We start from the raw sequence: 21,580 nt of genomic DNA, 5'->3' as shown, positions 1-21,580 counted from the left end.
ATGGCAGTAGTGATGACAATGGTGGTGGTGGCAGAGGTGAGGGCGGTAGTCACAGTGGGCACGTGCAGTGGCGGCAGCGGCAGTGACCAAGGTGATGTGAGAACGATGACCGTGGTGATGGCGGACGTGGTGACTGAGGAGACTGGCGACAGGGATGATGGTGGTGTGATGACCATGATGTGAGGATTGGTGGCGATGGTAGTGATGATGGTGGGGACAGTGGTGCTGAGGATAGTGGTGATGTTGATACCGATGGAGGTGGTGGTAGTAAGGAGAACAGTGATAGCATCAATGGTGATGGTTACAGTGACGGTGATGGGGAGAAAGGAAATACTGTTCATCTGAGGACCAAACAGGAGGAGCTACACCCTGGAATGCACAGCCATCGCTCTCAAGACCTTGAGCGTCTGAGCAATTCTGTCTCTGCTGCTCTTGTGCTGGGCACGCTAGCATTACCGATGAGCACGCTGCGTCTGACTTCCTAATGTAGGCTCTGGGACGGAGCCATCAGGCTTGCATGGCGGAACTCTTTTACGTTACTTTCCTTTGAGGATGGTAGTTTGTGTTCGTTGCTCAGTCTCTCCTAAGGAAATTCTCTGAGTAAGCCCAATGCTGTTCTGTATGGTGTCTACACAAGGGGCCTGGGATCATCAAACGCAGTCCCTTCTTTCCTTCCTTCCTTTCCTTTCTTTATTTTGTTCCTTTCTTTCTTGTCTGTCTGCCTTTTTGAACTAACTATATAGTACACAATGACCTTGACTCCTGACTCTTCTGCCTCCACCTCCCCAGAGCCAGGATTGTGAGAATGCACCAACCCATCCAATTTATGTGGTGTTGGGGATGAAATTTACTGCCTTGTGGATGCTAAGCAAGCATTCTGCCACCAGAGCTACATCCCTAGACCCCGACACTGCTTCCACGTGCCCGGCACACCACGGCACGTGTGTGTGGGACCAAAGAACAACTCCTTCCACCATAGGGGACTCAGGTCACTAGGCTTGGCAGCGAGCACCTGCCCCTGGTGATGTCTCTTATGAGCCCCCACTTTACTTCTCACTGGACTGGAGCTCGCCTTGTAGGCCAGGCTGGCTGGCCAGGGTCCCCAGGAATCTGCCTATCTCTAGCTACCAGAATTGGGATTAGGGTTTCAAGCACATGCACAATGTCTGATTTTTGCACATGAGCTGCGAGGTAGAACGAACGTCCTCACACTTGCAAGACAAATGCTTTCCTGACTGAGCCATCTCCTCATGGGCACTACCCCTCCAAACAGCTCGCACCCTCTCGGTGCTAGCGTAGTGCATCGTCCTTTATTCAGCTCCATTTCCCTCCTAACAAGAGGAATGCTTGGCATGTGGCATGTGTTAACATTCACAGATTCGTGCACTAAAGAAAAATCTATCCTACTTGTGTATCCACTGGGAAAATAAACTTTAAAAAGAGAGAGAATTGATGGCTGCGGCTCACTAAATTGATTCTGTAACCACTTTGGATTCTAAGCTATGGCATGAAAATCCCTGTCCTGGAATCTCCTTGACAGTGGGGTGGGGAGACAGCCTGCCAGGGAAGGGGGGAGGGGAGCTCCACATTCTAATCTACTTTTCTCTTTTCCACAGCTGCTTTCTGCCTTGGACAGTCTGGAAGGGACGGCCCAGGGAAGAAGGAACATGAGAAAGGAAGGGGCTTCGTAGGTACGTGAGGATTTGCCTGTTAAGAACCTGCCTCCACCACAATGTGAACCCTGCCTCTTGCAAACACACATCAGCCATGTCAGTGCATGCACAGGTGGCACCCTTCATAATCACTACCCGAAGGTTAGGTAGCATGCCCCCCATAGGAAACAAACCCACCCACAAATGCACCTCACAAAGCCTTGTATCCTCTCTAGTCCTCTGTCATGGACACTTGCAGATAGGCTACGAGAAAGGTTGTGTCAGAGTGCAAAGAGCAGAGTGTCTACACCCCAATCTCAGAAGCCACTGTTTGTCCAGGGGTCAGGCCACACAGCATCTCTGTAACCACTGGAGACTCACAGTGTACACTGGCTTAGTGAAAGCTCTGAGATGTCCGCAGTGCAGAGCCTGTTGATTTAGTTCTCCATGTTAGGAGGTGACTCCCAGGGCCTTGTGGGTGCTGGGCAAGTGCTCTAGCACTAAGCTACATTCCCAGGACTAACATCATTTAAGTTGACAGTCTCCACATTCATTGTACCACAGTCCCATCTCCACTCCAACCTAGATAACACTGTGCTGAATTTATCTGGAGAGAGATGAGGGTCTTGTAAAAACCACCAGGCAACCTCGGGGGCCTTAATAGGCCCTGGGTCAGGACTTGGGCCCTTGGATGATGTCCCAGCCTCCGGTTCTAGTAAGTCGCTTGCTATCTGAGCCTCACCTGAGGTGCTTACTAAGCCAGGAGCACACAAAGCATCTACAGTGAGTAGATGTGGGACCAGGCCTCTCCACTCAGCTACCGTGTGACCTTGCTTAGCTACAGTCCTGCTCTCCGTGTTCCACACATCCCCATGGGCGGGAAGGAAAGGAAAGGCAGCTCGGCCAGTGGCTCTAAGCCAAGGACAAAGCTGAGCAGTCTTCCCATTTGTAAATGTGTTCCTTGAGCGAGCAACAAATCTGCTCTGCTCCTCACCTGTCCTTCCTGCCTCTCACCCCATACCCCAGGTAATGACTGTGTTACATATCCTCCCGGAATCTCTTTGTATACACACATATACATACACACACACACACACCACACAGACAGAGAGAGAGAGGACAGAGACAGAGAGAGAGAGAGAGAGAGAGAGAGAGAGAGAGAGAGAGACCAATGGACAGCTGGAGTCAGAAAGACACAAAGACACAGAGACAGAGAGACAGAGACACAGAGAGAGAGAGACAGGGAACAGAGTATCTGTGGCTTCAAACAATTGAAGATGAGACAGGATTTGAAGAGATGGCTCAGTGTGAAGAATGCTGGCCTTGCAAGCAACAGGATGCGAGTATGGTTCCAGAACTCAGAAACAAAACCCAGATACCATGGGGGCAGAGGCACACAGGTTCCTGGGACTTACTAGACAGCTTCAGAGCATTGGAAAACACTGTCTCAAAAAATGTAGACACTGCCTGAGGAAACACACACACACACACACACACACACACACACACACACACACTGCACACATGCATGCATGCACGCACACACGCACCCCACATACACAAATGTCACGTCGTCAGGCCTGGATTCATACATATGCCTTTCTTGCCGATGTTCCCCCAACAGTACAGAGTCACAGTCATTTACAGTTTTGCACTGGGTTAGAATTCTAAAGAATCTAGAGATGACAGCATACAGAGAACTGTGTAGGTCAGGTGCAGACGCTTTGCCATCGTGTTTGTTGTTACAGCATTGGGGACGGAACTCAGGCCTCGAGCATGTTAAACGCACTCTAGTGCTGAGCTACGTCTCCAGCCCCTTCCCGCTTGGGAGTGGGGTGTGGTAAGACTGCCTGCCCGCCTGCCTGCCCACCCGCCTGCTTGAGAGCTGCCTGGTCTAGATTAGCTTCAAACTCACCAAGGACGGCTTTGAACTCCCGACCCTCCATATTTCACCTTCTGGGTGCTGGGATGACAGGCATGTGCCACCTTACCTGGTCCTAGACCACTTTACATGAGGAAATTAAGCACCCGTGGATTCCAGTAACCGCAAGAGGTCCTAGAAGCATTTTCCATGGGTCCTGGGGGTTATCTCTACATAGTGTACAGTCTTCTCCCCACCATTGAGCTTTATAAAGTCAAAACCATGAGCCTGCCTACAGCCGAAAAGTTTCTCTTTAAGGTGTTTACTCAAGAGAAATGGAAAGATGAGCCTCCGTGCCAGCCGCACATGTAAATTTGTAAGCATTTTGGTACATGGTGGGCAAACCCCCAAACAACCCACATGATGGTGCAGAGAAAAGAAATGGAGAAAATTCACACAATGAAATATTATTTCATAGTAAAATTTTTAAAAAAAAGGAACGAACTACTGATTTACCAAGGAACACACATAAACCTCAAATATACGTAGAGGGCAAGAGGCCACAGCCAATGATGCTCTGTGATTCAATTCAATTATATGACCCTGTAGAAGAGCAGGGACTAATCTTTGATGGCAGAAAGCAGGGCAGTCCTTCCCGGAGGCTGGAGCCAGGGAAATGAACTGGCGGTCGAGGAGCACGCAGGATGTGTCTAGATGACAGACAGGCTCTGTGTCTAGATCATGGAATAGCCACGTGCTTGTAGATGTTTCATCAACCTCCACAGAACAGAATCCTTACAATGAGCACATCTTACCACATGAAACGTGTGCCTCCGTACAATTTTCAATGTTCTGTTTCATTGAGACAGGGTCTCCTATACCTCAGGCTGTCCTCAAACTCGACTTACTGCTGAGGATGACCTTAAACTCCTGCTTCTCCTTCCTCCACTGCCAAGTCCTGGGACACCACACCCAGCTAATACAACTAATTTTAAGATAAAAAAGATCCTGGGAGAAAGAGCCAGGGAGAAGGCTCAGTCCAGAAAAGAGCTCGTGCATGAGGACTGGAGTTCAATCCTCAAAGCCCACATTTTTTAAAAAAAAAGGCCCGGTGCAGGTGGTAGCATGAGCCTTTAATCCCAGCACTCAGGGGGCAGATCTCTGAGTTCAAGGCCAGTCTGGTCTACAGAGTGAGAGACCCTGTCTTGAAAAACAAAAACAAAACAAAACAAAAAAGCAGGACGTGGTGGCACACTTGGAATCCTATGCTGGGTAGGAAGAGCTGGGCAGAGCTTCCTGGCCAGCAGGCCTAACTGAATTGGAATATCCAAGTCCTAGTGAGAGAACATGTCTCAAAAAGGAAGATGGACATCTATCCCCTGCGGAAGAACACTCAGAACTGACCTCTGACGCACATGTGCACATGTGTGCACACACATCTGCAGGCATACACAGAGACAACAGATAGATATCAGGACTCAGGCCTGAACGTTCAGGGTTGGGGGGATTTTGTGCAGAAGGCACAAGACATCTTGTCCACAGCCCCAAGATTCCCTTTAGTTCAGAAACCTGAGCATACACAGCACAGAGCCAACATGGTGACCTGCCTGAGTTCCTAGGAAGCCTCAACGGTGCCCTAAAGAGGGTGGGGGTGGGGGACTCAGAAGGGGAAATGAGAGCTGAGCTCTTCCTTCATCACCTCACGCCTCCCACCTCCTCTTTTGACGCTCAGGTGCCCAGGTGATGCTAAGCGGCTCCAACTCCAAGTGTCAGGGTCTAGTGGAGGTCCAGATGAATGGAATGAAAACGGTGTGCAGTTCCAGTTGGAGGCTGAGCCAGGACCCCTGGAAAAATGCCAATCAGGCCTCTACAGTGTGCCAGCAGCTGGGATGTGGTAACCCTCTGGCCCTTGGCCATTTGACCTTATGGAACAGACACAAGAACCAGATCCTCTGCCAAGGACCCCCGTGGTCTTTCTCCAACTGCAGCGCAAGTTCGCTGGGCCAGTGCCTTCCGCTGAGCCTGGTCTGCCTAGGTGGGTGATGGTGTGTGACACCCTGGGCTGAGACCTGGGAGGGCAAGTGGGTAGAAAGGGGCTTCACAGTGACAGAGCCCTGACCACAGACAGGTAAGAGAACTGGCTGGCATGAATTAGCCAAAGGGCGTTAAACATCCATCTACCAAGATTGAAAAGTAAGACCTGGCTCTGCCAAAGGCCAACTTCGCTGTTCTTTGAGCCTCCATTTTCCTGCCTGTGATGTGTGGGGCTACCGCCTCTTAGGGAGTTGAGAAGCAGCATGGGGGCGGGAGTCAAGTCAGCTTACTGACAAGGGGCACTAAAGTCATGAGCCCTGTCTTCACACTGCCACCAGCTCCCCCTCCTTCTCCCCTCCCTTCCCCACTTCCCCCCTTGTCTGTGTGTTTCACTGCAGAGCCCCAGAAGACGACACCTCCACCCACAACCACCCTACCCACCACCATGCCGGAGCCCACAGGTAAGAGGGTGCTTGGGCCTCGTGGAGGGAAAGGAGAGGATGGCCTGACATAGACAGCAAAGACCCAAGGACCAGGAATGGCGTGATGATTGCACCTTGAACCCTCAGGAGCTGTGGTTATCTGTGCTTATCAACATTCCGTAACCAAGGGAGGAGGGACTCATGAGACCTCACCCCTCCTTGAGAAAATAGAGACAGTTAATGGTTGTGGGGGCAGAAAAACATTTGTTCAGTGCTGTAGCCACTGGTAAGGTACCCATGTTCCTGTAAATGGCCCAAATTAGATTCATTGAATCACTAAAACAAACAAAAACTAAGAGGCCCATTATATCTGAATTTCGGGGGAAAGGTTCAAGTAGGTGTGTTCTAGGCAATGTTTGGGACTCTCATCTCCCAAGCACTCATCTATGCATCGGGGTTCAGAACAAGGCATTCGGAAGGTATCCACACTCACGCATGTCTTTCCCTCTCCAGCTCCTCCCAGATTGCAGCTGGTGCCAGGACACGAGGGCCTGAGGTGCACAGGTGTGGTGGAATTCTACAATGGCAGCCGGGGTGGCACCATCCTCTACAAGGCCAAGGCCAGGCCCGTGGACCTGGGGAACCTCATCTGTAAGTCTCTGCAGTGTGGCTCTTTCCTGACACATCTGTCCCGGATAGAGACAGCAGGAACTCCAGCTCCTGAAGAGCTGAGGGACCCCAGGCCCTTGCCAATTCGATGGGAAGCCCAGAATGGGAGCTGCACCTCACTACAGCAGTGCTTCCAGAAAACAACGGCCCAGGAGGGCAGCCAGGCGCTCGCAGTCGTCTGCTCTGGTAAGCTAGAAACTGACCCCATCATCAGGCTATCTGTTGCCTCTGAGTAAGGACATGGGATCCCCTGACCAGATGTGCAAGCTTTATGAGAAGCCTGGTGGAAATGAAAGAGGAATGGGGGCCTGAGTCCATGGCCTCTAAACAACAGAACAAGTTAGATGAGGTGGTGATCCAGGCACCTACAGAGCGACTCCTGCCTAGCCCAAAGGAGCCACCATCTGGAGAAATGGAGGCAGCTGGGATCGCAGCAGGAAGAAGAGAAAGGGAAACTGAGGCTTGAGCAAAGGTTAAAGGCACTTGGAGGGGTGGCCTCTACCAATGGGGAGTTTTTGAATCCTCAGCAAGGAGGCTGGGGAATGACAGGGTTTGGGAGATCCCGAAGGCCTGGCTCAGAGCACAGCTACAGAGGCAGCCCGTAATGCTCGGCCAGGGTCGTGAGCTACAAGAGACCAGCGGTGCTGGCGCAGTTGAAATGGGGAGAGGGGGATAGCTAAACACACGGGACTCTATGGGGCCCAAAGCAGGATGGGGTACAGATGGGAAGAAACCACGGTTCAGAGCAAGGCAGAGTAACTACCAAGGCTGGGAAGGAGGGGGTCCACATTGCTGGAGGCGCCCTGGAGGCTGCTCTGGATTCTGTTCCCGACAGACTGACTTGGAGCTGGGCATCCTTCGGCTTTCATCCCCACCTTGCGGGTGGGAACTATTATTACCCTCTTCTTTAATGGGGGAAGCCAGGGCTCAAAGAAGCTCCACTTCCTTCCAGTATCACAGAGCACGAGCTGAGATTCACCCTCAAGCAGTGTCAATCCAAAGCCTATTTTCTAAATGGGGACTACTCTAGGTGTGGTCCTAGACAGTATTAGTGTCTCCAGAAACAGCCTCACCCTTCCCCACACCCCTAACGAGAGCCGCTTTCAGCAGGTCCCCAGGATTCCTGCACTAATAACGGATGCATGGCTCAGAACTGTAAGGTCTGCAAGCGGGGCAGCCCGCTCCAATGGAGACCTGATATAAACTGGTCTTCCGGCAGTAGCAGCCTCAAGGTTCTCTGGGCAGATGAGAGGCTCGAGGCTGGCTCCAGCCCCACCTACTCCTCAAGCCCTAGTGCAGGCTCCAACCTGCAAAGCCGTGCCCGGGGTCTTGCTTTGAAGTTTCTTCTAAATAGAAGATTCACTAGGGCTTTGAAGGTGGGTGTTGCCATGGAAACTAGCCAAAGTTGGTAAGCTCACTATTGACTTTCAACCAAGCACGGTAGCTTCTGCCATAGATTCCCAAGCCCCACCCTGATTAGCAGACACAAATACCTCTCTAGGTACCTGGCCAAAAGCCTACGCCACAGGGTTAGGGGCCCGGCAGCAGAATTCCTGGGTTCTGCCCCACCAGTGAAGTACACCAGCTCTTTCCAGTCCCCAGGCCTCAGTTTCCTCCTTCTAAAAAGCCCTCCCTCTTCCTAAGCAAGAGGGTAAGAAGGCATGGTCACCCTGCCGGCTCCTTTGCCACTGTTGTCTTGAGATAGCTGCCACCAGAGGTTCCAGGGACCAGACAAGGCTTGGTCAGAGAAGTGCTGGAGAGGACGTGAGGAGGGGCTGTGGAACAGGCAGCCCCTACCCTGCAGTAATCAACACCGACAAAGCCCCAAGGTCAGGCCTGCGGCCTCACCATCACTTCCTCTCTGCAGATTTCCAGCCCAAGGTTCAGAGCCGCCTGGTGGGGGGCAGCAGCGTGTGTGAGGGCATCGCTGAAGTTCGCCAGAGGTCACAGTGGGCTGCCCTGTGTGACAGTTCTGCAGCCAGGGGTCCAGGACGGTGGGAGGAGCTATGCCAAGAGCAGCAGTGTGGCAACCTCATCTCCTTCCATGTGATGGATGCTGACAGGACCTCCCCGGGAGTCCTCTGTACCCAGGAGAAGCTGTCTCAGTGTTACCAGCTTCAGAAAAAAACCCACTGCAAGAGAGTATTCGTCACATGTGAGTTGACTGCAGGTCTCGGTGGGTGGAGGGCAATTGGAGCCTTTTCCTCTGGGACCTAGTCAGTGAGCAAATCTCTAAAGAGCAGATCTGAAAAGGTAGAAAAAGCTTCTGGGAAAAGGACAGTAAATGGGGTTCTGGGAGCAAAAATCAGTAATGACGCGTAAAATAGGCAAGGCCCAAGTGGATCACTGTCAAGCTGCTGGTAGATGGCAGACTCTCCCTCCCCTTCTGTCTCCTGCTTTCCCATAATGCAAGCTAGAAAATCCAGTGGGGGGGGAGTGGGGGGGAGATGGTAACTGAATAATGTCTAAAGGAGAGAAGGGTACATGGATGGGTGATGTGGAATGGAGGTAGATAGGTGGATGGGTAGACGAGTGACTATATAGATGACTGTATAAACAGATACACAGTGGATACACAAATGAATATCTGGAGATGGATGGATGGATGGATGGATGGATGGATGGATGGATGGATGGATGGATGGATGGATGGATGGATGGGTGGGTGGGTGGGTGGGTGGGTGAGGATGGGATGGATGGATAGATGGATGGATGGATGGATGGGTGGATGAGTGGATGGATGGGTGGGTGGATGGATGGATGGGTGGGTGGACAAATAGACGGCTCCACTTTGAACACACTGGCGGGTTGGCAGGAAGTGCCAAGGTGCCAGGGAAATCAGAACAGTCACTGCCCTCGGAGTTGCTCGCCAGTGCTGGGTCTGATTTAAGAATCCCCCTGTCCAGGCAAAGACCCAAACCCAGTGGGCCTGGCCCCAGGCACTGTGGCAAGCATCATCCTGACCCTGGTACTCCTGGTGGTGCTGCTGGTCATGTGCGGTCCTCTGATCTACAAGAAGCTGGTGAAGAAATGTAGGTGCCAAGCCCCAAGCCTTCCTCCCTCGCCACCCACCGCCCCTGCTGTCCACTAGCCTTTTTCTGTCTAAAGTACTAGAAAGTCAGGACAAACTGTACCCTCTGATTTGCTCTTGTCTGGAATTGGCAAAGGCCTACGGCAGTTGATAAAAGCCATGGCTATGGGGTTGGGGATTTAGCTCAGTGGTAGGCGCTTGCCTAGCAAGCGCAAGGCCCTGGTTCGGTCCCCAGCTCCAAAAAAAAAAAGCCATGGCTACGTGATGTCAGCACAGCCTCTGATATCACGAGATGTGGACCAAGATTAGCTCCGCAGCTCCCAATGACCACTGACTGTGCTGCTGCTGCTCTCATCGGAGCCTCAGTTTCCCTGCTTACTGAAAGCTGTATACGTTATGAAGAAGGAGGCTTGCCCGCCTGGCCTTGCACACCTTAGAGAAATTACCCAGAGACAAGGAAGGAAGATAAAGGAGATGGGGGCAGTAGTGTTGAGTCCCTTGGTGCCCTCTGAGGTTATCCATTCTGGTTCTAAATAAACCCCTGGTCATTTCTATGGGGACCCGATGGTTTCAATCTCTCTCCCCAGTCAGTTAGGAAATGAGGCAGTAGGCCTGGAGTGGTGCACCCCATTAGTCCCGTCTCCAGGGCATCTGTGCCTCCCCTCCCTCAACCCTCCCCCTCACTACCATCTGGCCTCATGAGCTTCCTGTCTGTTGCCCAGTTCGTCAGAAGAAGCAGCGTCAGTGGATTGGTCCCACGGGAGTGAACCAGAGCAGTAAGTGTCCCCAGAAGCGGGTGTGCCTCAGTCCCGGGACTCAGGTCAACAAAGCAGAGTCACGGTGTCTGCTGATCCAGCAAACCAGCGGCTGCTAAGGGCCTCTGGTCTCCACCACATCACTAAGGTGTGACTGAGGTCAACAGATGTCCCCACACCAAAGAGGGGTGAGGCTTCTTTTAGGGGCAAGTGGTTCTACGTAATCGGCCTCTTGAGCCTCAGACACTGCTGCTCTCTTGCTGGCTGACTTAAGCAGAGACAGCCCTTCCTCCCATGGTCAAATAGTGCTAAAAGCAAAGCTACACACGGTGGTCCAGCTCAGGACTTACCAGACTTTTTTTAAATGGCTCTTCTACAAAGTGGGAAGGCATGGCAAAGGACTGACCAAGCTAGTTTTAGCCCAGAACAACTTCAGAGGGCTTAGAATACACTGATCCTGCCAGCTCTCCCCCTCCCCCAGCCTCCGTTCTCCCAGCCACACTCAGAGCTACACTAAGGGATGGAAGCAAGCACTCTATTTCTCTCCCCTTTCCATGCGCAGGCCCAAATCTTTCTAGAAGATTCTCAGTTTTATTTGATTTTAAAGGATACAAAGGCCCCCAGTTCCTGATGGGCATGACCATCCCCCTAGTGCCTGTGTTCCTGTTTCCTGCTAGGTAAAAGCTGGATGGCTGAGGGAGCAACTGGAGGCCTCACTGGGCCAATCAGACTTACTGTTCAAACCTGAGGCTGACCCCTGGGGGCTGTGACTCTCCCCAGAGAGAAAGGAAGGGGAAATGTACCACCCCTCCCCCATGACCTAATGGAAACAGGAAGGGAAGCTATGGGGTCTTGCTTGGGAAGGGCAGCGCTCTGATTCTAACAGTGCCACTGGCCTCCTGTGTCTGCTTAGTGTCTTTCCATCGAAGCCACACGGCAACTGTGCGGTCCCAGGTTGAGAACCCGGCAGCCTCTCACGTGGACAATGAGTACAGCCAGCCTCCCAGGAACTCTCGCCTGTCGGCTTATCCAGGTGAGAGGCAGGGGCTGTTGGGCAGCCTGGTGGGAGAGGGGAGAGGGGCGCGGGCTGAGTGCTGACCTTGAAGTTCTGTGCTTTTCCAAAGAGGGAAAGGGAGGCTCCCGGGGGTGGAGGATGAGACTGCCTGCTTGACAGCTGGTCCCAGCAGGGCGGTGGCAGGGATACAGCCCTCACAGGCCTCTGCTGTCCCTTGGAGACCTTGAAACCCTCAGCTAGAGAGAAGAATGCAGTTGGATGGACGCCATTAACCCCAGCCTTGCTGTGACCTAATGGGCCTGTTTGCCTTCAGGCCTTGGGGGGCTCGATGAAAAATGAGCCCCTCAGATCTCTCTGAGCCAGGACAGAGCCATTAAGTGGTCCACAGGAGCCTCCAACACTTGGCTCCTCACAGGCACTCACAATTAAGTCCCAGGGGGCCTGAAGTTCAGCATCGTTAGTAAGCACTTGGCTAGTCTGATCAAAACTGATCCGGGGCTGTCACCATCTCAGAAAACCTCTGTGATCTTGCAACCCACTCATCTCCTGGGGCCCTGTGCAGCCTCCGGGACTTCTTTAATGGGCAATCTTTTCTCTCTAGCTCTGGAAGGGGCCCTACACCGCTCTTCCACACAACCTGACAATTCCTCTGACAGTGACTATGACCTGCAAGTGGCTCAGAGACTGTAAAAGGTGAGCCCATCCCTGCCTGGTGCTTGACACCCAGGACCACCCCCAGCCCAGGGGACCCAGCATCTAGTGGAGATACTGTCCATAATGGACAGAGGCCCCTAGAATTTTCTTCGCATAAAGGGGGAGAGGGGAGTGAACGAGGTTGTCATCCCAGCACTTAGGAAGAGTCACAAGTTTAAGGTGAATCTAGTCTACATAGCCAATTCCAGGCCAGCCAGAGATACATAGCAAGCCTCTGTCTCAAAAATAAATTTTATATATATATATATCAGCATGCACTAACAATTTGGATAATGGAGTCACCTTGGCAAACGAAAGAAGAATCATTAGTCGTAAAGCCATCCTGTAAAATTCCATCATGAAAATCCACTGAAAACAATATGAGAGCTGGGGAGATAGCTCTCTTACAAGCGGGTGAACCTGAGTGTGAAACCCTAAACCCATATTTAAGAGAAAAAGCTAGGTATCATGGCATACTCTTTGTAATCCCAGCCGTGGTGTGATGGGAGACAGAGACAGGCCATGTAAGTTTGCTAGTTTAGCTTATGTGGCCAAATTCCAGCCAATGGAAGACCCTGTCTTCAACAGGAAGTAGAAGAGGCTACCAATATAATACCCAAGGCTGTCCTCTAAACTCCAAGTGCAAGTGCACACATATGTACTCCCATCACACACACACACATACACACACACACACATACACACACACATACACACACATACACACACACACATACACACACATACACACACACATACACACACATATGCACACATACACACACATATACACATACACGCACACACAAATACACACACATACACACACACACGCACACACACACATACACACACACACACACACACACACACACACACACACAAGGGATCATGAGAAGTTACAGCCTTCAGATCCACCATCCCTCGAGCAAGGAGACCTCCCTAGCACAACAGCAGCTTCCCCAATCACAGCCCAAAGCAAAAACCCATGTCCCGACTTGGGTTCCCCTCCACAGCACAGCACCAGTGTTAACGCTCTAACATGTGTCCTCTGCACCTCACAGAACTTAAGGCCAGCAACAAAGACCAAGCACATCCCTCTGTCCTGAGGAAGCATTTACCACTCTGAGTGCTGCCCACTTCCACCTCAGCCAGAACTTGGACAGAAGCCAAGGTCCTTTGGACAAGGTCCTGGGCCCTGCAGTGGCAGGCTAGCTCCTATATCCTGTGGCCATGGTAGCCTGGCTGCTTCCTCCGAGAGCCAAAACTCAGCAGACAGAGCCTTCAAGCAACCGATCCTTGCAAGCAGAGACTCCAGTATCCAGAGGAGTCCCAATCCTTTGGGGAGCAATGACCAGCGAGGTTGACTTTCTCCTTGGACTCTTGACGCTATGAACGAATGATGTGATACACCCAAGTGGGATACGTACAAGAACTCATTTCTCAAGCGTATTTTTAATATATTCTTTGTAAATAATGGTTTTTCTACTTTCCAAGAACATGAGTACTCCAGGCTGCTGTGTTCAGGGCCCCATCCTCCCGACCTTCTAATGAGACCATAGTCACAGCTACTAGCTTTTTCCCTGCCCTCTGCATTCCTCATCCAAAGGCACCTTCCCCTCCAGAGCACAAGGCCCACTGGCCAGCAAGGGCACTGATACCCTGTCCCCACCAGAGCCCAGCATAAAAGGACACCCAGGCAATTCTCATTAGGCTTCTTACTTCTCACAATAGTTAGAAATCCCCAGTGCAAACACTGTCAGCTAACCTTCAAATCAAGGTGTGGTAGAATGGAGATGGTGTGTTCCTAGAGTCTAAAGAATTCCCTTCAACTAAAACAGTCCCCTCTACCATTCTGACACCCCTGACTATGGGCTAGGGGAAGGCACCTACCCCTGCTCCCCAGTCTAACCCAAGTTGTGCCTTGGCCACGAAGCCTTTAGGCACAGTTTTCAGTGACCCACACATCACATCCAACTCTGGGAAAGTAATGAGGGGTCACTAGAAGATGGAGTGAAGTGGGAGACAGAGAATCGGGGAGCTAGGATCACCACCATTCTAGATGTCTGATCAGTATTTTGCCCTTCCTACAACACCCTCTGCCCGCCCAAGCCTCACTCTTTTAACTTCTAGTTATGTATGTATGAATGTATGATGTGTCTTTGTGAATGGATGTGCAAGCTCAGACCCCCTGAAGCTGGAGTGTCACCTGAGAAGGGTGCTGGGATTGAACTCTGGTCATCTACAAGAGCAGTATTCACTCATGATTACGGAGTCAACTCTATAGCTCTAGGCCTCTGTTCTAATAGTCCAGGTCACATAGCTGCCACTAATCACACTAGGAACCCAGAAACAGGGTCTACCATGCGCCTGCTCATACCTAATGGGGTGAAGGGGCCCCGTGAAAGGGAATTAAGGAGTTGCTACCAGAAAGAAGCAGGATCCAAGGCAGCCACTGCCTACCATGGGTATCTTCCTTGTAAAGCTCTTTATGTCTACCAGTGGTTTCAAAACTTCCAAAGTCTATTTAACAGAAAAATACACCAAAAACTTTAGCAGAAAAGGAATCGTTAGAAAACTCTTACTCTTCTCTTGCTCTTGTTCTTCACTTCCCTGCCTTTCCCCTCTTCCCTGTCCCTTCTCTCACCCACCCCTTCCTTCCTCGTGCTCACGGCCTTTCCTCTCCTCTACTCTTCTTCTCTCATTAAACCTCTCCATGTGGAGGGGAGGCAGGAGAAAACTGTGGGGTTGGAGAGATGGTTCAGTCAGCAAAATGCTTGCATTGCAATCATGAGGACCTGAGTTCAGATCCCCAGCACCCACATAAAAGCTGGGCATAGCAGAAAGTACCCAAAATCCCAGCACTGAGGAGGGGAAACAGGCAGAGGGCTGGAGCTCCCCGGTCAGCTGGCCTACCTCAACCAGTGAGCTCAGGTTCAGTGAGAGACCCTACCTGCCTAGGTGGAGGACTGAGGAAGCCCTCCATACAGAATACACACAAAACTCTCAAGCTATGTGGGCCTGGGAGATATGTCCAACAAGACCTGCCAGGTCACATAGCCCAGGAGTCTTGTCAAGTTCTAGGCTCAGATGCAGAATCAGGCCCCCAGCCAGCACTTGTCCCCTGGGAAGTTCATGACACACATCCCCCTCACCCACCAAGGTTGCCCTGTTGTGACCTGGGCTTGGGGTCTCCATTTTATAGGACTGGAACAGAGCAGGAACCACTCCCGGTGCCCTACCTTCCTGCCCACTTTCCTCTGGAGGCATCTGTATACTCATAATTCTAGAACCTCTTCCTCCTCTCAGAGGTCAAAGAAACTGAAAGTGTAACAGGAAGCTTCCTTGGATCATTAGGCAGCAATCCCTGCCTCAGAGGTAGAGGACACGTCAGGCTCTCCCCAGCTGGTCTCTAGGCTAGATCTCTTCCGCCCTTTCTGTACCCAGGACCTGTCACGGTTGAGGTGCAGCAAGAGGCCTACATGACCTGGTAACTATTTCCGAGGAGCTAGAAAGAACCCATGGCAGTGTGTGCCGCCATGTTAGCAATGCAGCCGGAAGGAAGGGAAGAAGGGCAGAGGAGCCTCGTGCAGACCGCGTGGCTCTCCAAGTCTTTTCTTAGAAAAGTTGGCCCTATGCCCCCTGCCCCCACCCTGGTATAACCCGAACGGCTGTGGTGAGGTCTGCAATGTGTTCTGACTGATGTCTCGTGTGCCCAGCCCTGGACGCCTGCCAGGCAGCTCAAGCACAGCAGGGAGTGACAGGCAATGAACGTTGAACTGAAGTTGGTGACTCTTGTGTCACTCTCTCGAGACTTCTAAGCACCACAGTGCATACATGGTACAGGAGCCCTGCAGCCCTGGGACTGCAGATCAAAACCTAAGTCCTATCTCCATTTGTACCTTGGTCACTGCTCCTCTTAAACAGGTTTACCTCCTGTTTAAGCCCGGGGCAAGGAGGGCTAGGGTGGCTATGGAGAGGACACTAGGCGACACATGCCGTAATTCTGGTGATTCTTAGCATCTCTGGGCATCTATCAGACAATCTACCTCTATCACCTTGCCGGGAAGAAAGGGCAGAGAGCTGACTAGAGACTGCCAGTCTCCCACATCCATGGAGGCTTCAGGACAGCCATCCTGCAACAGTGCTTAAAGGAATGCTGTGGAGAACAGAGCCAACCCCACAAGGTACCAGAGACAGAAACATGCACGCACGCACACACCCAGTCACACGCCAATTCCCATCCTCCCTCTCTCTCCTGGTTTAGAAAATGAACAGAACCAGGTGACAGGGCACTTCCCTCCCAACCTGGACTGAGGCACTGGTGCCCTCTGGTGGAACAGCGTGGCTACGCATGTAGCCTAGAACAAAGCAAGCATTGTAGGCTTCAAGAAACAGCCAAGGAAAACCACAGAAAAGAAGGTAGGAAGAGCCAAACCCTAGGAAGAAGTGGGGTGGGAGTGGGGGAATCAAGAGGTGGCCACAGATGGAAGGTGCTATAGACTAAGGCTGCAGAAGTCAGCACCCCACAAGTAGATCAGAGACACCACACGCCACCGAACTCATCAACGTTTATTATGGCAATTGCACAAACAGACGGGCAGTCATCATCCAGTTCAGCAGCAGTCTACCACAGACTCCATTAGTGATTCCACGTTATAAATAACTTAGGAGAAGCAAGCCGAGTTGGTACTGCACCCGTGGCCTGTGGGCGGAGTGGCACCAGAAGATGGGGTTCCTCCTTGACCCCCAGCACCTTGGTCCACCAGAGGCTGGGTACCCAGGCAGGGGATGTTTCAAGGCACATACAGTTTCCTAACCCGTAGCAGCTCCAGGGTCCACCCTGAGACCTGGTTCACATCTGGACCAGCCATACAGATGCATCATCTGCTGCAACCCCTTCAGTATATAGTGTAGTCACTTTCATTACTAAGCAGGCTTTGGCCCCATCCAGGGCTGGGGCTGCACTCACAGTCCTACCCTTTAGTCTGGAAACAGAGTGTAGAGAAAGCAGCCCCAGTGTAGTGATGATGTCTGGGAAGCACCATGGGGATGTTCTGAAAGGGTAGGTCTGGTGTCTGTTCTGCAGGGACACTGGGAGAAGGAAGGAAATACACAAGGTAAAGGGGCAGCTAGCAAATAAGAGTCAAGGCACTAAAGGAGTGGAGGGGTGGGTGAACCTCAGAAAAAGCCAGCCAGAAGTGGAGGGGCCCAGGAGTGGAAAATGGCTGGGAGGTAACCCTGGTCCCCCACTCCAGCCAAGGGCTCCAGGGTGACCCCAGGACATCTAACCATACAATTTGAGGCCTGGTTCTCCCTTGGCATCCCAACTCTCTCACGATACCACTGCTGCTGTGGTCCTTGTCAGCACATAGAACACACTTGCCTGACATTGGCACAGCAGCTAAAATAAGGCTCTCAGGGCACGAAGTCCCCGTTTTTCCTAGGACCCAACTGTGGTAAATAAGACAGACTGTCCTTAAATGGACAGACAGAGCTCTGACCTCACTTGGCATGTGGTTCCACACCAAACATGCCAAGTTCCAAGGGACAGCCCGGATAAGCAGGGTCTGAGACCCAGGGCCACCCTGCCATCAAGATCATTCTACATTGGTTCAGCTGTCAGGGATCAAGCGCAGGTAGCTGTGCAAAGACATGAACACACCCGTTCACGCAGACACCAGAGAGCCCTGGGCTCCCCCCCACCAGGCCACTCAGGATGTGCTGAGCTGGTCCCTGGCAGAAGGAGCTCCCAGAAGGATTCATGCTGTACTGTTCAGGGCCTTTCAGGAGGCCTATGTGCTTCCAACTATAGGCTCGAGGCTCCTGTGTGTCCAAACATTTCAGAGCATGTCACCTCCAGGTCCAGTGTTAACCTCAAATCTCAGCAAATGGAGGCCAAAGGCTGTGGTGTAGAAGGAAGAAGATGGACATGGACCAGACTAATACCTAGGCCAGGCAGATCCTGGAGGGTGAAAGCCATAGGGGGGTGTTACCCCAGAAGGGTATGGAGGTTGAGGGGGCACTGGCGGCGGGGGCTGTCCTGGGAAGCCAGGGAGCTGAGGCTGTGTTGGGTAGGGAGGTTTGCTTCCTGATGGGAAGTAAGGGGACTGTTGAGGATAACCAGGACCAGGAGTTTGGCCCCCCACTAAGGGGTATCCTGGACCAGAGGTGCTAGTCGGAGCCACAGGATAGCCAGGCCGGGGCGGGCCACTCCTCTGTGGAGACCAAGAGTAACCCACCATGGCCCTGGGTCCTGGCTGAGGTGATGGGTAAGAAGGACCCAGGGGCCCCCCATAGGAGGAAGGCTGGGTCACCACAGGGAAGGGGGCTGGCTGCAGGGCTCCCTGGGCTGTGGGGCCCACAGGCAAGCCTGGGGATGGGCTGTAGGGCAAAGGGTAGGGAGTCACTACAGAGGGCTGCGGAGTCTGTTCTTCAGTCTCAGGGGGTGCTGCCTGGGGCGCCGGGCGTGGGGGTGGCGGGCGCTTTGGAGGGGCATCTCCAGCCAGCTCTGGCAGAGCTCGAGGCCGCCTCACCACGTCCTGGAGCTTCTCTACACGAACTCGACGCAGGTGCAGCAGTATCCTCATGGAAGAAAAGGACTCTAAGAACGTCTCCAAGGGCACCTCACCTTCCAGGAACTTCTCAGCCATGGCCTACAGGACACAAGAACTGTTGACAACAGTGGCCTTCCACAGCCTTCCCTGGCCCCCACTCAGAGCGACTCCCTCACCAGAATGCCAGCTCCTTAACGACAGGACCATGTCTTCCATGGTCACACTGCCCCTCTACCCAGCACTGTGCCAAGTCCTTGGTGGTCACACAAGTCTGTTCAACAGCCGGGCCTATGCTAGTGACTTGTATGCTGGCCCCTGTGCTACATCCAAAAGACAAATCTCTGTCAACTGAGATAAAAGGCACCTCCAGAGGGAGGAGAGAGCAGAGAGAGCCCAGGAGCAGGGGCCTAGCTCTGTACCGCCACCCATCTAGGTGTGTGACTCCCTGGGGCCTTCTGTCGGTCACCCACTCCTGATTCAACTGGGGTCCTGGTGTAGTAAAGCCCCCTTAACCATGATTTCAGACACTAGAGATCCTCTGATGGTCCAAAAACATTGCATGGAAAATTCTAGAAATAATCTATAAGTTTTAAGTAACTTTTGTTATAAAACATTGTTATAACTGTTCTATTATTACTTACTGTTCATGTGTGTGTGTGTTTGCATGTATGAATACACATGAGTAAGAGTGAACACGCACACAAGTGCATGTGGAGGCTGAGAGACCAACTTCCGGTATCATTCCTAAGGCACCATTCACCTTATTTCCTGAGACAGAGTCTCTATTACAGGCTCACCAATTCAGCTAGCCTATGCCAGCAAACCCTGGGGATCTGCCTGGCCCTCCCTCCTGACACTGTACCACCTTACCTGGCTTTTTATGTGGGTATGAGGGAATCAAACTCAGGTTGGGCAGCAAGCACTTTATCAACCGATCTATCTCCCTAGCCTGTGTTACTGTTCTTAAGCTCTCACTGACTGCTTTATACGTTACATTTTATCATAGACATGTGTGTACAGGAAAACAGTACTGTCTGCATAGAAGTGAGTGCTAACTGTGGTTTCAGGAGTTTACCAAGTGTGTTCCTATACTGCATTGCAACCAAAGCGTGTGCACTAGTACTCCAGTGCCATCTACCCAAGCTATGTTCTAAACCCTTCTGCTCTGTGGTTCTTGGGTTCCCCTGAGACCTGACCAAGGGATTAGGATGCTGCCACTCCCCACCTCACCTCAGACTCCTCCTCGATCTTCATGCCTTCAATCTGTAGAAGGTCCAACAAGGTCCCAGGCTGCAGTGCTGAGGAAAATTTCTCTGGAAGGAAGGGCAAAAAGGTTGACATTTCAAAAGCATTGCTTTAATTAAAGCTGAGGACGCTGATTTCAGGGAAGATATGTGACATGCCCTCTGCTGTGGGGTCCTTTTGGTTCATGTACGTATTCACCATCTTGAGTAAAGAGAAGCTCAAGGACAGAGCTCCCGCAGGCACAGCCATCAGGATCCTTCCTATCTCCACAAGGCCTAGGCCAGCTTTGCAAGGCTCAGGGCTAAGTTGGCAGAGGCAGTGAAAGATACTGCCCGCCTACATTCAAATCCCAATACCAGGGCTGGAGAGACACTCAGCCGTTAAAGGCTATGTTTGCAAATCCCATCTCCACCTAACTCTAGTGGCGTGACCTCAGGCAAGCCCTTGAACTGTTTTCCTCATCTATAAAAATAGCAAATTCAGGCCATTTTTCCTTTTTTTTTTTTTTTTTTTTCGGAGCTGGGGCCGAACCCAGGGCCTTGTGCTTCCTAGGCAAGTGCTCTACCGCTGAGCTAAATCCCCAACCCCAGGCCATTTTTAAAACTATAAAAAATCACCAGGGAATACAATATGATATAAATATGCAAACATTTAGATTAACCATAGTACCTTTGCTTATAATCATGTAAAGTCACTCAAAGTACTTTGCCCACAGTATGAAGCACAGTGGCTACAATGGCTGCTGGCCCTTTCCTATCCTGGTTATCTGAGCATCCTTGCTATTCTAGTTGCCTCCCTTATCCTGCCTTGAACAGAAGTGTCAACCAACAGGGGAGATGGTCAGAGTACTTGTCCTTGGTCAGCCATTCGTACCCAGCTTGGCTTTCTGCTCCTGGCACCGCTCCACAAGCTTCCGCAGCTCCTGGTATTTGTCTGAGAGGTTAGAGCGGCTGATTTCCAGGGGACCTTGGAACTCCAGGTTCTGCTCTGCCAGGCTCCGGTTGGTGGCCAGTGCCATCTCCCGTTCTAACTGCAGGTCCTGAACCTAGGGAAAGCAGGACAACTGACAATAAGCTTAACTGTAATTGGTCAGCCTCCAGCAGGGGGCGCTCCTGGAACTGCTCACCTTGGTGCTCAGCCCTCAACCAGTCACAGAGCCTGGGTTTAAAGGCTACACAGGCATTGTGACCCAGGTGCCTCACCTCATCCTGATCAAGAGAGGCTGTGAGGATGACACATGGGAAACGGACACCAAGGCTAACCAACTACCCAAGGCTTCCCAACAGAAAGGCAGCTGTAAGTGGTTCTGTGCTGTGCAGGCCACAGATGAGGGAGAAGATCCACTCTAGCGGGAGGGATGAAACCCAGAGTGCCCATCATTAGCCCCAAGTGCAAAAGACATGAGGACAGACACCACACATGCATACACATGAAAGGCTGCTAGGGAGAACCATGTATCCACGTCAGACCAGAAGCTAGAAATACCGTGAGGTCTTAGGGAGGGAGGCCCTATGGTAGCCCAAGATACTGGGGCAGACAGATACCCCTGCCTCCCAGGTCAAACACAGACTACAGAGCTTTGTATAGTCCCTCAATACCGTCTGCCCAAAATGCTTCCCTAGCCGGCACCACTGAGCCCTCATTCA

General features: G+C 51.9%; 2 protein-coding genes across 5 annotated transcripts in view; one reads left to right on the top strand and one right to left on the bottom strand.

The window, feature by feature from the left end:
- The first annotated feature begins 458 nt into the window (after window positions 1-458).
- Window positions 459-13,609, top strand: Cd5 (CD5 molecule). The gene is made up of 11 exons (XM_032892697.1): window positions 459-471; window positions 1,617-1,691; window positions 5,246-5,548; window positions 5,946-6,008; window positions 6,483-6,824; window positions 8,506-8,793; window positions 9,545-9,670; window positions 10,392-10,445; window positions 11,338-11,457; window positions 12,041-12,132; window positions 13,197-13,609. Exons 1-10 carry the CDS (start codon window positions 459-461, stop codon window positions 12,127-12,129), a joined length of 1,473 nt encoding a protein of 490 aa, XP_032748588.1. The 3' UTR covers window positions 12,130-12,132; window positions 13,197-13,609.
- Window positions 13,610-16,686: 3,077 nt separating this feature from the next.
- Vps37c (VPS37C subunit of ESCRT-I) overlaps window positions 16,687-21,580 on the bottom strand; it is a 28,660-nt gene continuing 23,766 nt past the window's right edge. For all 4 annotated transcript variants that reach the window (XM_032891633.1, XM_032891631.1, XM_032891630.1 and 1 more), the window contains exons 3-5: window positions 20,808-20,979; window positions 19,920-20,002; window positions 16,687-18,788 (exon numbers count right to left, since the gene is read on the bottom strand). In XM_032891633.1, the coding sequence (XP_032747524.1) occupies window positions 18,075-18,788; window positions 19,920-20,002; window positions 20,808-20,979 (969 nt within the window). In that variant the 3' untranslated portion in view covers window positions 16,687-18,074. The remainder of the gene's footprint in view (window positions 18,789-19,919; window positions 20,003-20,807; window positions 20,980-21,580) is intronic.

Source organism: Rattus rattus, chromosome 2 (genome assembly GCF_011064425.1).
Source record: "Rattus rattus isolate New Zealand chromosome 2, Rrattus_CSIRO_v1, whole genome shotgun sequence".
NCBI lineage: Eukaryota > Metazoa > Chordata > Mammalia > Rodentia > Muridae > Rattus > Rattus rattus.
Note: the sequence above shows the minus strand (reverse complement) of the source record. Positions and strands in the feature narration are given on the sequence as shown.

Coding starts and splice junctions, on each gene's coding strand:
- Cd5 (XM_032892697.1), top strand. Junction 1,692..5,245: donor GAAAGGAAGGGGCTTCGTAG/GTACGTGAGGAT, acceptor TTTGACGCTCAG/GTGCCCAGGTGATGCTAAGC. Junction 9,671..10,391: donor CAAGAAGCTGGTGAAGAAAT/GTAGGTGCCAAG, acceptor TCTGTTGCCCAG/TTCGTCAGAAGAAGCAGCGT.